The sequence below is a fragment of the Camelus bactrianus genome, chromosome 23 (genome assembly GCF_048773025.1).
Source record: "Camelus bactrianus isolate YW-2024 breed Bactrian camel chromosome 23, ASM4877302v1, whole genome shotgun sequence".
In the NCBI taxonomy this organism is placed as follows: Eukaryota; Metazoa; Chordata; class Mammalia; order Artiodactyla; family Camelidae; genus Camelus; species Camelus bactrianus.
The window spans coordinates 1,930,747-1,952,191 of NC_133561.1; the positions used below are offsets into that span (position 1 = coordinate 1,930,747).

Here is a 21,445-nt window from a genome sequence, read left to right on the forward strand (position 1 = left end):
AAGGACAGGAGTCTGGGAAAGTAGGCAGTTTTGTTCTCATTTCAAGAAACAAATTCATTTTCTCTCTCTTATTGCAAAGGATGCCATCACACTTCTCCTGTTCCCTACTAATTCTTTCCAGTAAATGGCAAGTCTGCAGACACAGGCTGACCGTCGCCACTGCTCATGTTCGCAGGTAGCCAGGTGGGGCAACTCCCCACGGAGCTGGACCCAGCAACTTAAACCAGCTCTCATCCAGACTTACCTATACATTCAAATTTAGGAAAGATTTTCTATTAAATATCATTATGTAGGGGCAGTCCATGAAATCGCCTGATCATTTTATTTGAAGGATATTCTTGGCTTTTTTTTTTTGGATTATTAAGAAATAAAAACCATAAGACACACTATGCCTTGGCTAGTACAATTTGCTAGACTGCCTTCTCTCTCGACTTTAATTACTCCTCAATACAGAATTCCACAGCAAATGCACAGAGGGACACTTATCCATTTGCTCACCTACACATACTCCTTTGGTCCCTTGTACAATTAATAAGTTAGTTTATCTCAGCTCTATTGACACATATAATTGACATATGAAATTGTGAGAAATTTAAAGTGTGCATTGTGGCGATCTGATATGTTTACATTTTGAAAGGACTTCCCACATCTGGTTAATGAACTTAACCATCCCTTCATTTACTTATTTTTTGTTTTGGCAAGAACGTTTAAGTTCTTCCGCACATTTTATGTGGTCATACTATCTCACAAATGAAAAACACTTGAGAAATTGAGTTCATTTTTTGGGGGGTAATATTAGGAGTAAAATTCACTTTTTAAAAACTTCTCAAAACCTTCTAAAATTATTTCTAACTCTGAGCTCTTGAGAGTAAACTCTTCGTCGAAACGTTCCCCCACATCCCATGTTAAAGCCAACAAGAGTCCCGCTGAGAGGTAACCACCTGTGGACACCTGCATGGTACTGAGACCTAATTAGAGATTATATTTTCCAATATTCCTCCTAATTAGCCACTTAAGAATTTGAGTCTTTTCACTCAACTGTGTAAGTCAAGACCGGGTAAACAAAATCAAGCAGGAAGTGTGTGATTCCTTAAGACTTTATTATGTGATTCATCCTAAGAATAGACAAACTGAATTTTTCTGTAGTCTGAGGACCCCCACACCTTTGTTTCATGTTCTACCATCTTACCACAGGAAACCCCGCATCTCTGACATCACTGTGACACCAGCATGCACAGAAAGTAATGCTGCCATTGGAGAGTACGAATTCCTTATAAACCCTTTGTCAAAACTGAACTAGAACTTACAACACTTTCTATTTAAATTGGCTGGATACACGTATGAGACATTTCTTAGGGAAAGGAGAGTGTAAGAGAAGGAACAGAAATATGTGCGGGTTCAGCCAGGCAGGTGAGTCCAGGTGAGGAGGAGGTGGAACAGGTGAGGCGGAATGGCCAGAGAGCATCTAACGATGCTGTGGTCACGTCTTCAGTCCGCAGGCAGGGCTGCCTTGACTGTCCCGTTGTAGTCGGGACGAGAGCGCTGACCCCATGTGAGACCTGCTCCTTGGGCTCCCACCCTGGGCTCTGCTTCCCGGGCTGCGTCGTGCTGGTTCCGCACCTTTTGTAAAAGAAATTTGCCTGGAGCCTGAAAGCTACAGGAGAGCCCCTTCTCAAGGCGCTGGCCTTTAGGGCAGGACACTTTCCCACTCATGTCGGGATAGTAAGTTGCAGAACAGAGAATAACATTTGTCTTGTTGGAGATTTACAGGAACATCGTGACCTGACCCACGCGGACAGCTGCAAGAACAAAGGGCTCTGACACCAAGAAGTTTGCAACAACCAGCCACACCCTCCCCCCTCCCTTTTAGTGTAAAAGGAGCCTGAATTCTGACTTGGAGAAGATGGTTCTCCAGGACATGAGCCCCCGGTCTTTTCAGTCGACTGGCTTTCCCAATAAAAGTGGTTATTCCTTGTGCCAACACCTCGCCTCCCAATTTACTGGCCTGTCATATGGCAAGCAGAACGAGTTTGGACTCGGTAACATGGTGACCAATGAGGAATTATTTTTAGAAAGAAAAAAACTCCGTAAAGCTGTCTGGGCGTCATTCGCGTTTTATTCAGTCGGGCAAGCTACACTTACGCCTTTTAGACCACCATGCAGATTTTCAGCTTTTTCCCCACTCCCCTCCTGCTCTTCCCCTACACAGGAAGTACCCTGGCTGAGCCTCAAATCAGAGGCACAGTGACCTGAAACCAACCAACAGGCTTAAGCTTCTAGCACCTTCCCAAGTGTGAGCCCTTTCCCAGGCTCTTGAGGGACCCAAGCAACTGTGAGCGCAAGGGCTAACGTTTTTATAAAATGTGCAAAGGGGAAGATATTTTGGCTTTTTTTTTTTTCTCCACTGAGAGTTTCCTAACACTCATTAGCTCCAGGGTCACAAAGCTGAGGCCAGTCTGCGCTGTCGGTGACCACGGGCTGGAGCTGTCAGGGCCGGCAAGAAGTTTGTTTGCTTGCAGAGATACAGACAAAACAGTATCAGGGTGTTTTTTCCCCCAATGCCTAGAAATAAACTCTGTAAGGTCTGAAGTGGTGGGAAACCAAGTGCTTTCAGAACATGGGGAGATTTAAGAATTACAGTAGATGGAACACTCACCGCTCTTGGCGGGGTTACTGATTCTGCTATGACCACCATACTCACGGCCATCTATGATTTTCTAGATGAATCTCAATTTGTTTTATAATCCAGACTCCGCCCGCTGCATTGCGCTGGCGGGGAGAGAAGTGTTGGTAACTGAGTTACCACAGAAAAGAAAGTTAAAGTTCTTAGAAGGGCAACAAAGGTAGTTAAAAGATTGGAGGTAAGGCTTAGAAAGAATATTTAAAATAACTAGCAATTTCCTCCTTCTGAAAAAGGAGTTCTTCAACGTCAAGGCAGTGACTCAAACTTCGGGTCAAATTTTTCTAGAGAGCCCGTACTGAAGTGAGAGAGGTGCTTTTAGAGGGTTGACGGTCTACACTTTTGAACCGAGGGTCCGAGGATCCTCTCTCCCTTCAGTTCAGAGCTGATCTCGGCTTGGGGAGGTCGCGTGGGGCCGAGCACTGGCCGACCTCGACCCTCAGTTCCGGGGGTGCCCCTCCGGTCGATTCACATCCTGGTCAGCTTGTGTTGGCAGAGGGTCCAGTTTTCACTAGGCTCCTCCATCTCAATGACTGAAATGAGTTTGGGTCCCTTAATGACAGAAGATTTTTAGGTTTTCATGTAGCTGCAACTCAGTAAAGGGTTAGAATCAAGCCGAGGGCATCCTGCTGTTTGGACTTCCCTGACCGAGGGCGTGACGCATCTGCACAAAAAAGGACCTACGCTGCATAACAAAGAAGGCTCTGACTGCTGCTAAGCAGATTGCAGGGGCGTCCAGAACCCCGGCCTTTTAGAAGAGCTGGATCCTCACCTGCCTGGGGTGCCTTAGCTATGTGCATGGAATAAAAACAGGGCCCAGAATCATCAGCGGTTCCCAAAGTGGGCATCTGAGGACCAGTGCTGGCGTCTGTGTCTATCTGTTCCAGGAGCTTTAAGGACGTTTGCAAGCCCTGCTCCCAGAGATTCCGGTCCCTCTTCCTTCTCAAAACATGGCTCTCAGGGGCTCAGCCCAAAAACCCAAGCTATGCCTGCCTCCTCCCTTTCTCCCTTTTTGGCAAGTTCTGTCTGCTCTACCTCAGCACGTGTCCTGGGCCACCCACGTCTCCCTGCCCCTGCCGTCAAGGGAGTCCTGGGTCTCCTACTTTCTTGCTTCCCCCCAACCCATCTCCCACCTACAGCCAGGGCAACAGTTCTTATAAGGAGAATGTGATGAAGACACTCCCCTGCTTAAAATCCTCCAGGGGTTCCATCCCCAACAGGAGAAGATCCGAGCCCTGCAAGGGCCGGACCTTGCCAAACCCTTGTCTCCACGCACACTGGAACTAGCAAGCTAGTTTCCACCTCGGGGCCTTTGCACGCTTGCTGCTCCTGTGCCTGGACTGCTGTGTCTCCAGACTTGGCAAGCCTGGTCCTTCCCGCTATTTAGATTTCAGTTCTAGTGTCAACTCTTCATGTCTGCCTTCTCTAAAGTCTCTCACTGCTCCCTCCCTCCCTCCGCACACCCTACTCACTCCTGGGCTCTATGCCTTCACATTCTCTGCCTTGGCTTGTTCACCATCTGCTTCCCCCTCACTACAATGTGGGCATCCACAAAAACAGTGTCCATGTTGGTCTTGTTCACTACAGCATCCCCTGGTCTACACAGGGTGTGGCACCTGGTGGGTATTTAATTAACATGTGTTGAGTGAGTGAGTGAGTGAATCATCAGGTTGAAGGTGGGACCTGGGAACCAGTAATGTTAAAAGGTGGTATGTGATGACTTCAGGCACACTGGCCGGTAGAGCCCCCTCCCTGACAACAATGTGGGTATAACTCGAAGGCTGCTGTGGCCCCATGAAACCAACGACTATGAAATGAACAGCAACAGATCCATGTACGGTTGAAAAGGAAAAACTTTCTGGTCAGAAAGTAGGTGATACGGAAGCAATTTTAAAATGTCACCTTTGTTTAAATGAAACATGAAACAAGGCCCAAGACCTCAGATACACCCATGTCCCCAGTAACTGGCGCTTCCCGAGAAGGAGAAAGCCAGCCGCAGGCCCCCTTCACGGCGCCGACACAGCTCACGCAGGCGCGAGAAGGAAACGTGGCAGTGCACGCCAGCTACGTGCTGGGAGGCCAGAGACGATGACACCAAAGTGAAATCACGAAATGAAACAGCAGGCGCAAGTCCAACAGCCACTGTGCTGTGTTTCCAGCCCCCCGGGTCACCTCGCCCCTTCTCAGCTTCCTCTGGTGGCTTGTCTTTGCTTCGTGTATATATATACGATCCACATGTGAGAGGAGCCTTAGGTGAGCAATCCCTAAGCCTTCCCTCCTGCGGGCTCCCTCCACGCTCCCTCCTCGCCACAGGAGTTAGGCACAGATCCCCAGGCCTTGTGTTTCTGCACAAGCTGTTCCCTGCTGGTGGCACCTACCTGACCCCACCTCCACTTCTTTCTACTCGTTCATCTGGTTACCAACTCCTACTCATCCCCCAGGACGCCCCCCTCCCCGACCAGCCTCACTCCTCCATGCCAGGCGCCCCCCAGGAGCTTACACGACATTCCGGACTGATGCCATGTTTCTCAGGGCGTGGCCTGTTGTCGATGAGACTACAACTGTATTTTCCAGTTCCAGTCTCATCTCCAGCATCAGCGGAAGCCCAGTCAGGACCGCCTGCACGCCTGTTGCAAAGAGCTGCACCAGCTTTCAGCATCGGGGCCTGCTGGGGTGCCTGGCGCTGCATCCAGGCTGGAGCGCCTACTGTAATGGAGAAGAGTGCCCCCCACAAGGGGACGTAACGTGCGTCGGTGAGGCCTGCTTTTGTCTCATCTGCAGCAACGTCGCACGGGGGGGCTTGATTCACAGCGGGCGCTCAGTACATGTTTGACACCTGAGCGAGCAAACGAGTGAATTCATAAACGAATACAAACTGAATGTGTCCTAATCCTGGGTCACAACCGATCGTTTAGGCCAGAACTGCTTTACGGGTATCTTGACAGTGGGACTCAACCCGGAAGAAAACTGCTACATCCTGATGAATGAAATGCAGGCCTGATGTGACTCGATTCTTTGCAAAAGCTAACCCTCCGTTGGAATCATCCAGACACATGACTGCAGTGAAGTTACGTTTTCAAGATCATGAGATGTCATTGATAAAACCATAAAAGTCACTCTCAGTGGTCAAATAAAGGTCCTTCGGAAGCATTCACACCACAAATCCCAAACCGAGGGCAAACCATTCACGCTCGTAAAGCATGAAAGCGAGGCTGTTGTTTCCACCGCAAATCCCCCGTATAAACACGACCATGGCTGTGCCCCAGCCGCCGCCCTCCTGAATTTACTTGCCAAACAGATCCAGAATTTTTTTCTCCAAAACCGGAGCAGGAATCAATTAAAATGTCTAATGCTGTGTTAACTAGCTAATACAGCAATTAGCACGAAGGGGCATTTCAAGCCTAGGAGTTTTCAGCAGCAGAACCATTTCATTCACTCTGTAAGATCTGTAATTGAAAGAATACCGTGAGAGACGCCTTTCATCAGCTCCATGAGTGACATTTCCTGCTTTGATAACCGGACAAGGAAAATCTAAGGCCCTGCAAGCTACCCAATTACATTTGATTAGTGAGTCAAAATAATCTAACAGCTTTTCATCACCGAGAGAAAAACTTTTGAAGAACGCTGTTGCCCACGCTTCTGCACAAACACTAATCTCTATCATTATTTTACAAGGGGGAATGTAATATTTAGTAAGTTATTTTTTTAATTAGACAATAGGCAGAGCCTCTTATTCATCACAACTTTAGATCAAAGCACAACGGGGGTGTGAGGATGAGTGTGGTGAAGGAGCGCGCACAACTTCAGAGTGGACGGGGTACAGGGGTCCAAGTCAAACAGGTCTGAGAACGAGCCCGCGTTTCAGGGAACACATCTGAAAACAGACTATGCACTCAAAGCCCTGTGACGTGTGCAGACAAGATCTGCCCGGGAGAACCGCATGGGACCCAAAACCCACGTGTGCACGGACTTCATCTCTACCAAATGATTTCCCATTCCTTCCAGGAATTCACATCGCCTTCTCCATCCATCCTCCCCCTTACAGGGTTCGGGTACCCTCCCTGGCCCTCCACATTCCACCTGCAGGGAGAAGGCAGATGCCCGGAGGACGGGGTGAGCCACCACGTGGTCCCTGGGGCCACACTGCTGTGCACAGCGATGCCTGCAGCTGCCTCTGAAGAGCCTGAGGTGTCACAAGGAAGAGAAGCCACGTGAGTGAGGAAAGAGAAGGGGAGACTAGGCAGAGAGGAAAGGAGAGATGGAGGTGGAAGGAAGTGGAGAAGATAAAGAAAACGATGCAGGAGGTCTGGCCCCTGTATAACATCGGGAACACTGCTCGAGAAGTCGCTGGAAACATCACTGTGAGAGTTTTCAGACGACCAGTTAGCAATTTCCTGTTGCTTCAAAGTAAAGACGTATCTGTGCTGCCTTTACCCCAAGAAGACCCCTCCTCCACGTCTTGGGCACGTTTCTTCCACAGGGAACTAGTACCTTTCATGCCCATAAAATATGTTTTTAATTCCAATGAAATAATTATACTGCCCTCCCAGGTAAAGTATTCTGTAAACAGGGTATTCAGAAATGTGATGGTCAACTCACAAGAGGTGGTTCTGCTGTAGACTTTATTTTTTAAATTAATTTATTGTTTTCATTCTTTTTTGGGGGGGTAGGTAATTAGGTTTATTTGTTTGTTTATTTCTTTTTTGTGGAGGCACTGGGGATTGAACCCAGGACCTTGTGAGCACGCTAAGCACCAGCTCTACCACTGAGCTCTACCCTCCCCCTCTTGCTGTAGACGTTAAAAACCAACAGCATGAGCCACTCAGGAAAGGCCAGTGACCTCCCCGCTCCTCAGTGAAAGACAGAGGCCGGGGTCTGAGCATCTGCTCCGCCTTTGCAATGCTTTTATTGTGCAATGAAGGGCAGACTTTAGACCTATTGGCCAATGATCCCACCGGCCAGGTAAAGAAAAAGCATTCAGACAGAATTAGAAGTCAGATCCAGTTGGCTGTAAAGTTAATCCTGAATGTTGCTCAATCCTGGCGACATTTCTAAATATTCCAGATAATGTGTTTTCTTCTGGTTTCCTGAGGCATGGACGGTGGCAGGCCCAAGAGCCCCGTGTGCCCAGGTTTCCAAAATCTCTCCCCAGGTGTCACGCGATCCCTGCGGGGCACGCTATCATGTGAAGAATTTAGAGAACTGGCCCTGGTAGGTCTGAAATGGAGCATTTGAAAACGATTTCCAGGGAGGAAGTTAAAAATGAGGGCAACGCAGGGGGAGGGTGTGGCTCAGTGGCAGAGCACGTGCTTAGCAAGTGCGAGGTCCTGGGTTCCATCCCCAGCACCTCCATTAAATAAACAAATCTTTAAAAAAAAAATGGAGGGAAATGTTGGTAACCCTTTGTCAGGATTTAGGGCTGAACAACTCAGGCAGTGAGGCCTTGCGGCCCACGGCTGTTTGGAAACAAGGTAAGTTGTGAAGCTGTCTTTGGGTTGGAGCCACAGGAGCTAATCGTTTCCCCTGCTCAGCTACAGCCTTGTCTCCCGTGCCCTCTGAAGCTGACCTCTTCCTCCATCAGAGAACCCCACTGTGGGGGGGGGGGGTCTCCTCACCCAGGGGCAGGACCACATGGAAGTCCTACCTCCTGTCCTTGAATGCAGCTCACTCACTCCTACAGTTCATCTGCCCGTTGTTTCCTAGGCCTTCTCCATCCATCCTCCCCCTTACAGGGTTCGGGTACCCTCCCTGGCCCTCCACATTCCACCTGCAGGGAGAGGGCAGATGCCCGGAGGACGGGGTGAGCCACCACGTGGTCCCTGGGGCCACACCGCTGTGCACAGCGATGCCTGCCGCTGCCTCTGGAGAGCCTGAGGTGTCACAAGAGAAGCCACATGAGTGAGAAGAGACGGGGAGACTGGGCAGATAGGAGAGATGGAGGTGGAGGGAAGTGGAGAAGATAAAGAAAACGATGCAGGAGGTCAGAGTGTCCCCAGAGAAGCCAGCTGGGGCCCCACACACGGCGGCCTGCGCTTCGCCTGGTGGATGGGGAAGGCAGAAATGCAGCGGGAGGCGGGTGCTAAGCACCAGACAGCTAAGAAGGAGCCGGCTGCTGGAAGAGGTGATGTGGTGTTTATCACTGTTCTGGAGTGTGGGTGGTGTTCTTGGGTTAGAGATTAATGTCTTTAACGTGAAGAATAGCGTAAATGCCCAATTTCTATGCAGCCATTCTGCAAATGGATGTTGAGCCCTCAAAGATTTGTATGATCTACTTTCCAAGCTGTGGAAGAATAAGTCAGAGCAAAGCCATCCTTCACTTATCCTGGAGAACACAGAGACCTATTTTGCCTCGCAGGTTCAGAGGGCAAAGTCCTTCAAAAGAGCGTTAAGGAGTGCCACACAGGAGTCATGTTTTCAGTTTTGTCACCCATTACTTGACTTTGTATGACAGAGGACATGGTGTGCAGACAGGGTCTCCCCGACCCTGGGGCCCTGGGGCCCTGACAGCACAGACTTTCTGTGAGATCGGTGGGCAATTTCCGTGCCCCACTGGGCAGACGCAGGCACTGGAGTGAGCGGGACCCTGAGTATTCTCAGCAAACAGGCATGTAACTGCTTCTAGGCAGGCAGACTGCTATTGCGTAGGAACTGATGCTGGCCCGAGAGTGGGGAGGGGGCCTGCCCGAGTGTCCCGAGGGCCACACTGCACCCCACGGCCTCCTTTGGTGGCCCTCTGGTTGCAGCTGGTTTTACCAGTTAAGGTTTACAGGCTCCAGAGGCTGCAACCAATGGCCAGCTCCTGGATCTTCTTCGGCTGCAAATTTACAGAACAGCGCACATTCCAGCTCCTGCAAGGTCTTCCTCCAATTAAAACAGAAAGAAAGAATTTGCATATTCTTAGGCCAATCTAAGAAAGTGCTCCCTGCAGTTTCAGAGTAAGCGAGGTCCTTTAAGACCTCCTGTCAAGTGGTACTGGTCCGAGCAGAGGGAAAAGGCCATTCTAAAGTCTTCTGCGGTTTACTGAAGGCTGCCAGATCGGTTCTTCTGCTTTAAGGACACCGTCACCTCGTACGAGCCGCGTGCCTTGGGGAGGTCAGTCTCTGGGTGTCAGCGCCCTTATCGGCACATTGGAACAAACACGCCCACTGCACGAGGACTAATCAGTGTTAAATGAGATACACGCAGCAACACAGGTGAAGCACTTCACAATGGTCTGACTCAGTAAAAACTCAATAAATGGCAGCTTTATCACCATTTATTATCCGAACTCTGTAGTCAAGGAAATATGGAAGTATTTTCTGTTGACCTTGAGTCTTCCCTAAACCCTCACCTACTGAGGTAACTCCACGTCTGGGGGGTGGGTTACCTGCTGGCTTCTTTTTTCTCCCCCACATCTTTCTCGTTCCTGATCCCTACTCACCCCAAACTGATTTAGGTGCCTGGGTTAATTCTGCTGGGACTAACGAATTATTTGACTAAAACAAATGGTTGTTTAAAAACCTAGCTGGCAAACTTACATTCGTCAGTGAACTCCGCACCCCCAGGGGACCATGGGAAGGGCTGGAGGAACGGACGTGGTCTGGAAGGACCGTGTTCTACGACGGCAGAGTCCAGGTCTTTCACTCTCTCCCTCTGGGAAAAAGGAGGCCTTGGCCTGGCCTCACTTCCCAGGGCGGCCCTGAGGGAGCAGACAGGAAAGGCACTGAGGCACCCCGTCCTATAGCAGGAAGAGTGAGCACCCACAGTCAATAACCTATAATGAGAAAGAATGTAAAAAGGAAAAACAAATGTGTGTGTGGCCGAATCACGATGCTGCACACCGAAAACTAACACAACAGTCAATTAAAAAAGAGGGAGCACCCAGAAAGGCGACCTCCCCTCTCTGACCCTGAGCAGAACGAGGAAAATGCCCACTTCCCTCCTCCCCTCCTGGTCATTTCAGACGCCTGACAGTGGCCCAGCCCTTTAACCTGGGTTTCTTGGGTGTGGCCGGCTACCCCCGAGCGCCCCATGATTCCACCGGATAGCAAAGACATGACGAGGAGCAGGAAGCATACCGGGTGTGTGAAGCAGCAAGCCTCCTACGAAGCTGTGATCATCGCACTGACCCAACATCCTGGCGCCCCGGGTGGGGGGGGGGGGGCTCTGTTTGCATGGAAACTGCCAGCATCTGGCTGCCATGACCCAAGCTTGGGGAAGTTAGCGTCTAGACTGAGTCTGCCATTTGCAGATGCACACACACTGAATAAAGCAAACGTTAACACTCCAAGGAACACAGGATGGGGAGAAGCCAGGGGCTGGTCTTCAGCCGCCCACCCAAGAGCAAGCCAGAGCACAGACAGGTATTGGTGGAGAAGAGCTGATCCACCCAGAGGACAGTGACCAAGAAAGCTTTAGAAGGCGAAAAAAGGGATTCCTTACTCAATCACAGACAAGAGGGCAGCAACACCCACACCCCTACAAGCGGGGAAGGAGAGACTGCGACACGTTCTCAACACAGTCAGCCAGACCTGGCTTCTGCTTCAGGTCTGCCTGGAAGGAATCACAGCAGATGTGTGACGCCCGAACAGCCCTGAGCCAAACGCACAGAGCCCGGGGGCGGGGAACGGCTCAGCGACAGAGCGCTGCACTCAGCGCACACGAGGTCCTGGGTTCAATCCCCAGTCCCTCCACCACCATAAATAAATAAATAAATAAAAACAAAGAAACCTAATTACCTCCCTCCCAATAATTGTACCCAAAATAAATGTTTTTTAAAAATAAATAAATAAATACATACATACATACATAACATGGAAAACAAACTTACAGTTACCAGGGGGAAAGGGGCTGGGAAGGGGTAAACTGGGAGCTCGAGATCTGCGGACACCAACCGCTGCGTACAAAACAGATCCACAACAAGCTCACGCTGCAGAGCACGGGGAACCATGTTCAGTATCTTGTAGCAACTTACGGTGACAAAGAACATGAAAACGAATGTCAGTACGTTCACGTGTGACGGAAGCACTGCGCTGCACACCAGAAACGGACACAGCACTGTACACTGACTATACTTCAATAAAAAAAAAATTAGGAGAAAAAAGGAAAAGACATAAAACCTCTGCTCAAAAAGCTTCCATAGCAGAGCTGAGAAAAGTACGCGGTCCTCCCACCCCCAGCCCCCTCACTTGGGAGAAAACAGGCTTCAGTACAACTGAATTCCTTTGGCACCAGCTCCCCGAGCCTCTGAGCCCCATTTTCCACAGAAATGCTGGTTATGTGCTTCAGTCAGGATTAATTTAGAGATGTTCCCCCTTCCTCCTGCGTGTGTCAGAATCCTGCATCACAGGGAAACTCTCCCACGTCCATTCCCAGAATCCTCTTAAGACACCTGGTCTCATCAGAAGGTCAGATGGCCCCTCCAGATTCATCAGCCGCTGAACAAAGCGGGGACGATGTTCTCACTGCGCTGGAGTCGGCGAGATCATCAGCACCCGGACGAGAGAAAAACAGCGGAAAGGAAAGGCTCCGTCCCCTCGCCTCGTGAAGGCAGGGCGCTCTCTGCGGCCTGGGACTCGCTCTCATTTCCCCGAACACAAGGGAGAGTCGAGAGTGCAGAGGCCGCCGCGGGCCAGGCTGGGCTTAAAGATTTGAAGGCAGAGCGGATGTCCGACCTACCTCAGAAAACACAGTCAGGTCTGGAAAATGAGTGGCCCATCTGTTGCCCCGTTACAATCCTAAATTCTGCCTATTTTCACAAACGTATGTAAAAAAGTAACCCATGCTGACATGCCCGGGACCCAGGACCCAGGACCCAGGACCCAGGACCCAGGACCGAACTTTGTTCAGTGGTTTTAACTGCTCAGCAGAACCCGCGTGGAGACCGGCCCAGATCCTCCCCGAGAGGACTGTGCCCAGAGGGAGCGGCACCGGAGAGCTCTGGACCCTCTCGGGGCTCTGAAGTGCTGGCTGGGAGCGACTGGGCCCTCGGCGACGCCCCAAGGGCCTGCGAGAATTAGTGTAGCTTCCTCAAGTGACTCCCTCACTCCCGGGGGCTGGTCTGGGCTCTGAGAAAATCTGCCTCCCTGACGACTTGTGATCTAGTAACGGGGCAGTGATGGACTTCTGCTAACCGGAAGGTGTGCTTCCCTTCACTGGCAGAGACCTGTGTCTTTGGGGGCAAAGATTACTCGGCTTATTTGTGTGTATTTGTGTGTGGGCGGGGGGGGGGGGTACCGCTGCTTTGAACCTGAATCAACCCGTCCCCTCTACCACTCAGTGGCTGTAAAATCTCCCACGAGCCTCGGGCCCTGCCTCAGTTTCTTCGTTTGTAAAAGGAGGGGAGGAGTCCAATGATCCGGTCTCTTCTAGATCTGAAAAATCTGTGGTTTCTAGGCAAGGATTATCATTTGATGCAAACGTGCTGTTTGGAAAGCTACCAGCTTCAGCGGATTAATTTCATCTTCCCCAGGTCACTATTTTGGATGGAGGTCAGAGTGGCCCTTTAAGGCACACAGGAGAACAAAACCACTGGCTTATACCCGTCCCCTCTCCTTTTTCCCGGTCATCGCCCAGCTCCGAAACAGCATGGTTTCTAGGAGTATATTTGCTGTTGTTTCAATTTTTTTATTTTTTGCTGTTTATGTGCTGTTTTTCAAGATGTGAGTTTGGGGGCTGTAATTTCCTCTTGCCCATTCCAGTATTTGAGTGGGAAGCAAACTCTTTTTTGCAACTTGTAAATATGTAGAAAAACAACCCACCAAATTTCCTCTGGCCCTTCTGAGCCCTTAAATAGTAAACACGTGAAATCTGTGTTCTTTCTTTTATCCGAGGGGAGAGTGTAGCTTGTCCTGGGGGAGGGAGCGAGGGGTCACTTGCAAAACTGCCTTATCCTGTTACCCTCCGGGAGCAGATACGGGGCTTTTCATCTTGGGGTTGAAGAGGTGCAGGCAACCTGCCCTCCAAGTCTCTCTCTTCGTGGCTCATTGGTGGTGAGGTTAACAAGACAAAGACACACGTTTAAAAGGGCGCATTCGTCTCCCCAAATGATATTTTAAAACCACAACTTTTGCAGGAAGAGGGTGCGAGGCCTGGGCTACAGGTTTTGGGGGTGACTCGGAGGCCAGGCCAGGAGGGAGAGGCCTTTGCCAGGAGATGTTCCCAGCGGCGGCAGGTAGACAGCGCCCAGTGGACGAACCACGAAACCCTCCCCAGAGCAATGAGTGTTGGACTGCTGCCGGTCATAGACCTCATTAGTGGGTCGTGAAATCAATTTAGTGGGTCATGACTGGAAATTTTAAAAAAACATGAAATAAATTAAACTAAAGCAGAATAGAATAGGAACTAGCAGAGCGCACGGCGTGAACAAGGTCAGGTACCGTCCAGGGGAGCTGTGGTTCGGGGGGGTGTGTGCGGGCGTGGGTGTGGTGTTCGGGTAGAACTTACTTCTTACTGCAGGTCTTGGTGAAAAAGTTTGAAAGCCTGTGCCCTGGAGAAACACACGCCAACACACAAGTCTCGGTGCTGCCTTCGAACACCTCGGTCTGGTTTTCGCAGGGTAAATTTATCAACAAAGGAAAAGGAATTCTTCCGAAGCAAATGGTCACCTCACAACTCTGTATTTAAACGATCCCTAAGTTATTCTGAATTCCACTTTTCCTTCTCTGAAAAATACTTAAACGGAATCACTCTCTCAACCGAAGCCCAAACTGTGAAGTGGGTCCAGTCTGTCCTTCTTTCCCCTGGGGCACCTCCCGCCCCTCATCGGGGCCCCCAGGGTATCCGTATCCTCTTTCCTTCTCCAAAGCAGATGCTCATGGAAGACCAACAAATGCATTAACCAACCACATAAACGGCTGACAATGCGCTAATAGGTCCCGTTCCCAAAGGCAGTTATATTTTAGCCAAATATGGAATCATATGCCCTGTAAAAGAATCTCATACACTTTAACTACAGGGAAAGGAAAAGAGACACTTGGAGATAATGCTTTCCTAGCACCCTCAGAGTCTTACCTGTGGCTCTGTACTGATTTCATAACCTTTTCTGTTTTTACATTTCCTGTGCATTTGTCTTTTTTGGAGGGAGAGGATTGTGATTAGGTTTATTTATCTTTTCTTTTTTTTTTTTTTAATGGAGGTACTGGGGATTGAACCCAAGACCCTGTGAATGCTAAGCCCCGCTCTACGCCTGAGCTACACCCTCCCCCACCCCTGTCATTTGTGGAACAACTTCAGCAGTCTTTTTTTTTTTTTCCAACAGACATTAATGACATTGTTTTATCATAAAATCTTTGAGAGAAAATATTTTGTCTTACTCAACTTTGTATCTATCTTACAGCCAACTGACTGCCTGGCAAATTTTAAGTCCTCAACTGGCAGGAGTTAACGACTATTAGACAATTTTACTACTCTGTATAACACATGTGGTGAGACTGTAACACATGGCAAACTATTAAGAGGTGCCAGCCCCAGTGTTCACAGCAGCACTATTTACAACAGCCAAGACATGGAAACAGCCTAAGCGTCCACCGACAGACGACTGGATAAAGAGGTCGTGGTGTATTTATACAATGGAATACTACTCAGCTATAAAAAATGATAAAATAATGCCATTTGCAGCAACACAGATGGCTCTGGAGAATGTCATTCCAAGTGAAGTAAGCCAGAAAGAGAAAGAAAAACACCATATGATATCACTCATATGTGGAATCTAAAAAAAAAGACAAATGAACTCATATATAAAACAGAAACAGACTCACAGACATAGAATACAGACTTGTGGCTGCCGGAGGGATGGAAGGTCTAAACTGGGAGTTCAAGATTTGCAGATACTGACTGGTATACATAGAATAGATAAACAAGTTTATACTGTAGAGCACAGAGAACTATATTTAATATCTTGTAATAGCTCACGGTGAAAAGATATGAAAACGAATATATCTATATTCATGTATGACTGAAGAACTGTGCTGCACACCAGAAATTGACACAACATTGTAAACTGACTATACCTCAATTAAAAAAAAAAGAAGAGTACAGGTGCCTGTTATTTTTCCTGAATGTAAGAGTACTGCAGAAAGCTTCCACACACTTGGCCTGAAACATTAACAACAATGTTAAAATAGCACTGACCTGCCCAGCATATCACATATGCCAGGCTCCCGGGATGAGATGCTTTGCCCCCATAGTTTCCTTTATTCCTCAAAAAATGTCCTCAATAGAAGTATTTATCCCCCCATATGCCCCCAGCTCCCCGCAAACACCCCATGAAGCCGAGAAAACTGAGGCTCAGAGACTGCCCACCTGTGTAGTTATTAAACAGCAAAGACCGGATCCGAATCAGCCCCACTGACTCTGAGGTCATGCTTTCCCACCCTTAGGTCTCCTGACCTGTCGGTTGGGTCTAAAGTGATCATCTTCATCTTCAGATCCCTCACCTGTTCTCTCCAGGACAAAGCTGTGAGCCTAACAGCAGCAGCACAGCTTTGTCTGTTCTATTTTCAGTGACCAGCGCCCGACTGTCCTGGAGGCCGCCCACTCAGGCCTGGCCTGACAGCTAAGGCAGTAGATTCTGCTGGCCTCCCATCATCTCCACGGTGGGCCATCCTTCCACGCAGGACAAAGGCCCAGAGAGCAGGGCTGGACCGCCTGCAGGCCTCACAGCAGGCTGGTGGGGGCCTAGTGACTTATCAGGATCCATTCAGGTAACTTTTGTTTCCGTGACAAATCATGGTGCAGGATGAAGTCGGCCATGGAAAGCACTGGTTTCCGTTTGCACCTGGCTTCCAATCCCCAGCCAGTCCACACACACTACTTTAAACAGAAACCTTTAAATTAAAAGTCTGCTGTGCACTGTCCTCTGGGATTCTTACATCTCCTCCTAAAATCCGAGGTGATCAGAAGCCCTAGGCCTGAAGCAGCTTTGTCTTCCCCCAACAGTAAAAGGAAGAAACTGATTTGGGAACAGATAAGACTTCAACATCAAATCCAGGATTCATTTTTGTGTTTTAAAATCGAGAACGAAACCGCTGACCACCAAGTGCGGTTTGGTGGTGATTCTCAGATCCGAAACTTCTCTGTAACTTCCCCATATCAATTCAGTCTTAAGTTTCAGGAAATAAAATAATTATGGAGTTAAACAGAGACCCTTGCACAAACAAGTACTGTGTTTACAATGTACCAATCCATTAAAATCAGCGGCAGACACAGATTATGAGCACTAAAACGCAGCCAGGCAGACCAGCACTCACCGGCGGCCCCCGCCCCATCCGATGACGGAAAACATCCTATTGGAATCTGCTCCCAAAACAAAGGCTTTCCAGAACTAACTAACTAACGTCAAGATAAACAGGTAGTAAATACCGACTGCATGCTACTAACCACTGGTATCATTTGCATTCTTTAGCGTCTAAACACAAGGAAAGGTTGGCATTCTTTTCTCCTAAATTGGCACCACTCTAATCTAGCTCTTAATTTGGTATTTTTTTAAAAGTTTACTAGGTGCTGTTTCACTCTGGCTTAAATTTTTTCGATAAGCCACCAAGGTGAGGGGAGTCAGTAAAGACATTCGGCTATTCAGAAAAAAAAAAAACCTACTCAGTTTCCTCTATTTTACACTTAAAGCCACACCGCCACAAGGAGAACTCTGTAGATAAAAGCCCCAGAAAGTGAGGCTGCCGCGGTCCTGAGGTCAAGGGCGCAAGACATCACGCGAAGGAAAGGAAGGAAAGTGGGTTTTCAGGTCCAGGCCCGAACCCCGCGGCGCAGGCGCGGCGCCCGACGCAGGCACGGAGCCCGCGGGGCAGGCGCGGGGCCCACGGCGCCGGCGCGGAACCCATGGCGCAGGCGCGGCGCGCGGCGCCCGGCGCCCGCGGCGCACATACCTTGAGCTCCCGGAAGAAGACGCTGCTGCGGGCCCACTCCACGATGGTGAAGAGCGTCTGGTCGGCCATCTTGCACATGAGCCCGAACGTGCTGAGCCGCTCGTGCCTGCCGCGGCCCGCCTGCTCCTGCTGCAGGTAGGCCGCGATCTTGGCCTGGACCTGGGGCTCCTCGGGCTCGCACTTGAGCAGCTCCAGGATGAGGTGCGGGACGCTGGCCGGGGAGCTGGTCTGGTAGCCGTCCACGTAGGAGTAGCCCAGCACGGACTCGGGCGAGCTGCCGTAGGGGTCGGGGTACTCGGACTTGATGGCCCGGCTGGGGAAGTGGCCGTATGGCGGGTAGCCCTGCAGGCTGCCGTGCGGCGGCATGGTCATGCTGATGGGCGACGTGACGAAGGGGCTTCTGTCGAAGTCTGTGGGAGGCAAGGCAGCGTGGCTCAGAGGCAGGCCTTTGGAGGCCGAGTGGATGTTCTGGATCGCAGACGAGATGCCCAGCTCCGAGGGCATAGCTTGGATCACCTGGGACATGGCTTCCAGCTTGAGTCCGTTGGCTCGGATGAGGGCCTTTTTCTGCTGCTTCAGGGCTCTGTCCCTCTTGTACATGGGCCCAAACTTATTCCTGCCGCCGCGCATTCGGTCGGCCCTGACCGCTGTCGGGGCAGAAACAGGAATTGAGGGTGTAAGTAAGAGGTTGATTATTAGCATCCTCCAGATCTTTATTTTGTTTAATTTTTTTAAACTTCTTTTATTTTGGGGGGAGTTTGCTTTTTTGTTTTAGGGGAAGGTAATTAGGTTCATTTATTATTAATTAGGTAATTAGTTGTATTTATTTATTTTAAATTTTATTTATTTATTTGAGGGGAGGTCATTAGGTCTGTTTATTTTTAAATGGAGATACGGGGACTGAACCCAGGACCTCGTGCATGCGAAGCACACCCTCTACCACTGAGCTATACAACCCCCCCCCCCCATCTCGAGATATTTAGAAAGGCTGAAAATTGATCAGAAGTGGTTGGTGGGTGGTTGCTTTCATTACAATAACCCACAAAGATTCCCCAAAAAAGCCATGTCCTCTTTATTTATGAATTCTTTACTCCAAGTGTGTTTGTCATTAAAAAAATATTTTGGATACAAAGGGAAATTAACCCTTTGGTGGACTGACGAGATTTCTTAACTATTGTGAAGAGATTTCTTAACTATTGCTACACACAGGGGAGGTTTTGTACTGATAAAGTATCATGTATTATGCTGGCTGTGTTGTGATTCTCTGTATGGAAACTCACACTGCTGAAAGGGAGAACAGAGCAGAGTCAAATAACCCGTTTCTGGGTTCTGTTGTGCCCGTGAACATCTCCCTCGCTCAGAGCCCTTCTGACTGAATTCACTGCAGAAGGGCTGGGCACACGCTCTTAGAAAATCACCCTCACCTGGACTCTGTGAGCACACATCTGAGACCTACCAGTTACTGTTTTTAATTCTAGTGGAACTGGACAGAATTTAAAGCAAATTCATTTCAGAAGCTGTCAGAACGGCCCACCATCTCAACACCGTCTGGCATGTGGGGCCATGTCTCGTAATTAAGTTAGCATAGTGGCCAATGGCCATGAGACAGGAGCCGGAGACCCCTGAGAGCCTGTGACATGTTGAAATTGCTGGAGGTGAAGTTTTTGAACTTTTTATCTTAGGATTAGTATCACATTAAAAATTGATTGTGAAGGGTATCCAGGTATCCAGAATACTGCACAAGACAATAGAGTTTTTCATCTGGATGATGATTTATTGAATGAGCAATTGTTTCATATCCCTGTCAAGGAGGTCTAAGTATGCACCAACACAAGTGACTTATAGTTAAGAAAGTGTACTTTTTAAGGGTAAGAAATGCAACCTTTTCCTTTTGTTTAAAAAAAAAAAAGGACTCAAATGACATCATATGCTTATCTTCTGAGTCTCCTACTAGAGTAAGCATGTACCACACTGCTTTGCAGTTTGGAAAATACAGGGATTGGTAATAAAGAAATTAATAAGCATCAATTAATTCCTTTCTCAGTCTTGTCTTAAAAGCAACACTGACTTCACAGTCCTCCTGATAACCAAAGTGGCTACTTCTCTGGGAAGCAATCTGTCAGCAATGCAGCAGGTTTATTTGAAACTTTTTGAGTGTTTCTATCAAGTCTGAGTGCCACACAAACAGAAAAGCCCCAGACAACTGGCTTGTGCCTCATTCATCGAATAGCATGCACTGTGCATCTGGTGCACGCTGGTGATGCGTGCCCCTTCCTGCTACTTTCTTTGCAGTATGTATTTAATCTTTGGAAAGTCAGTAGGTCAGAGGCTGAAAAACAGCAACACACCATGATAGTCCATGAACGACAAATCATTTACAGCGGTCACCTATTAACTTTCTGTACGTCGTAAATGCAGGGTCTACTTTTTCAACATAAAGTTTAATGTGACTTTTGAGGAACCATTCTTGTCAAACCAACACTACCGATTTAATAGTTCATTATTTTTCACGTTTCCGGCTTCTCAGATTTTTTTTATTTTGCAGACTCAGTCATCATCTTAAAGAAACGTGCTTTTCCACACTATCAAAATTGATAACTGTACATGAGAAACTCCTTTTTTACAATTAAAAGCTTTAATTCTTGCTCTGGAGTCATGAATCTAGTAGTTACAATTATGACAGGCACACTTTTGTAAAAGGATTAAAATCACACTGTTAAAAGGGCGTCCTGCTCTGGAGACTTAAAGGATTTTTAAAAATATTTTCACGAATTATTTGTATTTGTTCTCAGTTGAATCACTTTGGTCCTGCTTTCATTTAACCTGTCCTTTCATCTAACCTAAGAAATATATCTGCGCCTCAAACCAAAACAGGTGGGGGAGGGGAAAGCCTGATATTAACAATTTTTTTCCTAGTAGATTTCACCAGTGTTTAAATGAAACTCAGACTGTTCTGCTGACAAAACATAAAACGATCTTACATTCCTGTCAATAGTGTTAAAAGACTAGAAAAATACTGTTACCATGTTATAAGTACAGTGTTGTTTTAAATCCTGTGTCCTTGGAGACTTTTAACAGGCAGTAGTCTTTAGAAGAAACTTACCTTCTAGCTTCATTCCAACACTTAGACATTTTTGAAATCGACAGTAAGGACAACGTTTTCTCTGTGTTTTGTCAATTTGGCAGTTCTGGTTTTCTATACACGTGTACCTTTTATTATTTTGGACGGTTCGCTTAAAAAAGCCCTATAAGAGAAAAACAGCAAGACATGTTACAAACCTAACACCCCTCTCTTCCATTGTTTCATTTTAAGGAAATCACCAGTAAATCTTTTCATTGCGCCATCTGAGACCTTCTGTGGTTCTGTGGTTTGTTTCACGTTTTAACAAGATCAGCCCTCTCAAACAGCACCAGGCCGTGCTGGAGCTTTTTCTGGCATCAGAGTTCTGTTTCTCAAGAATCACATCAAATCTTGGGGAGATTTGGCTACACAGCATTTCATATCAACATTCAGAGAAAAACACTTTCTATATTGACCAGTAATTTTTTTGGAAAAAAAAAAAAGTTTTCCTATTAACCTTCCTATTCCAGGTGAAGCACTCTTAGAGAGCTGCGTTGTTTTTAAGCAGCCCGATACAAGTTCAGTGGCAAACTACTGTAAAATACCAGTGGAAAAATGGAATAGCAAAAACCACAGATTTTTTAAAATAAATGTCAACATTAGATAGTGAAAAGCAAAAGGATTTAAAGAATAAAACGGGAAAGTATTTGTAATTCCACTGGAATACATTCAAGTTGGGGAACTGTGTAAAAAAAAAAAGGTGCAACTAATTGGGGAAGAAAAAATAATGTATAGCAGAGAGTTGAAATTTAGCAGAGTGTATGCCTTCCTTATATTTCATGC

General features: G+C 48.0%; 1 protein-coding gene across 7 annotated transcripts in view; it reads right to left on the minus strand.

Moving 5' to 3' along the window:
* The window catches only part of NR5A2 (nuclear receptor subfamily 5 group A member 2), a 112,219-nt gene that overhangs the window by 74,266 nt on the left and 16,508 nt on the right, over window positions 1–21,445 (minus strand). For all 7 annotated transcript variants that reach the window (XM_074351572.1, XM_074351567.1, XM_074351566.1 and 4 more), the window contains 2 exons: window positions 20,645–20,786; window positions 17,542–18,188 (listed from right to left, as the gene is read on the minus strand). In XM_074351572.1, the coding sequence (XP_074207673.1) occupies window positions 17,542–18,188; window positions 20,645–20,786 (789 nt within the window). The remainder of the gene's footprint in view (window positions 1–17,541; window positions 18,189–20,644; window positions 20,787–21,445) is intronic.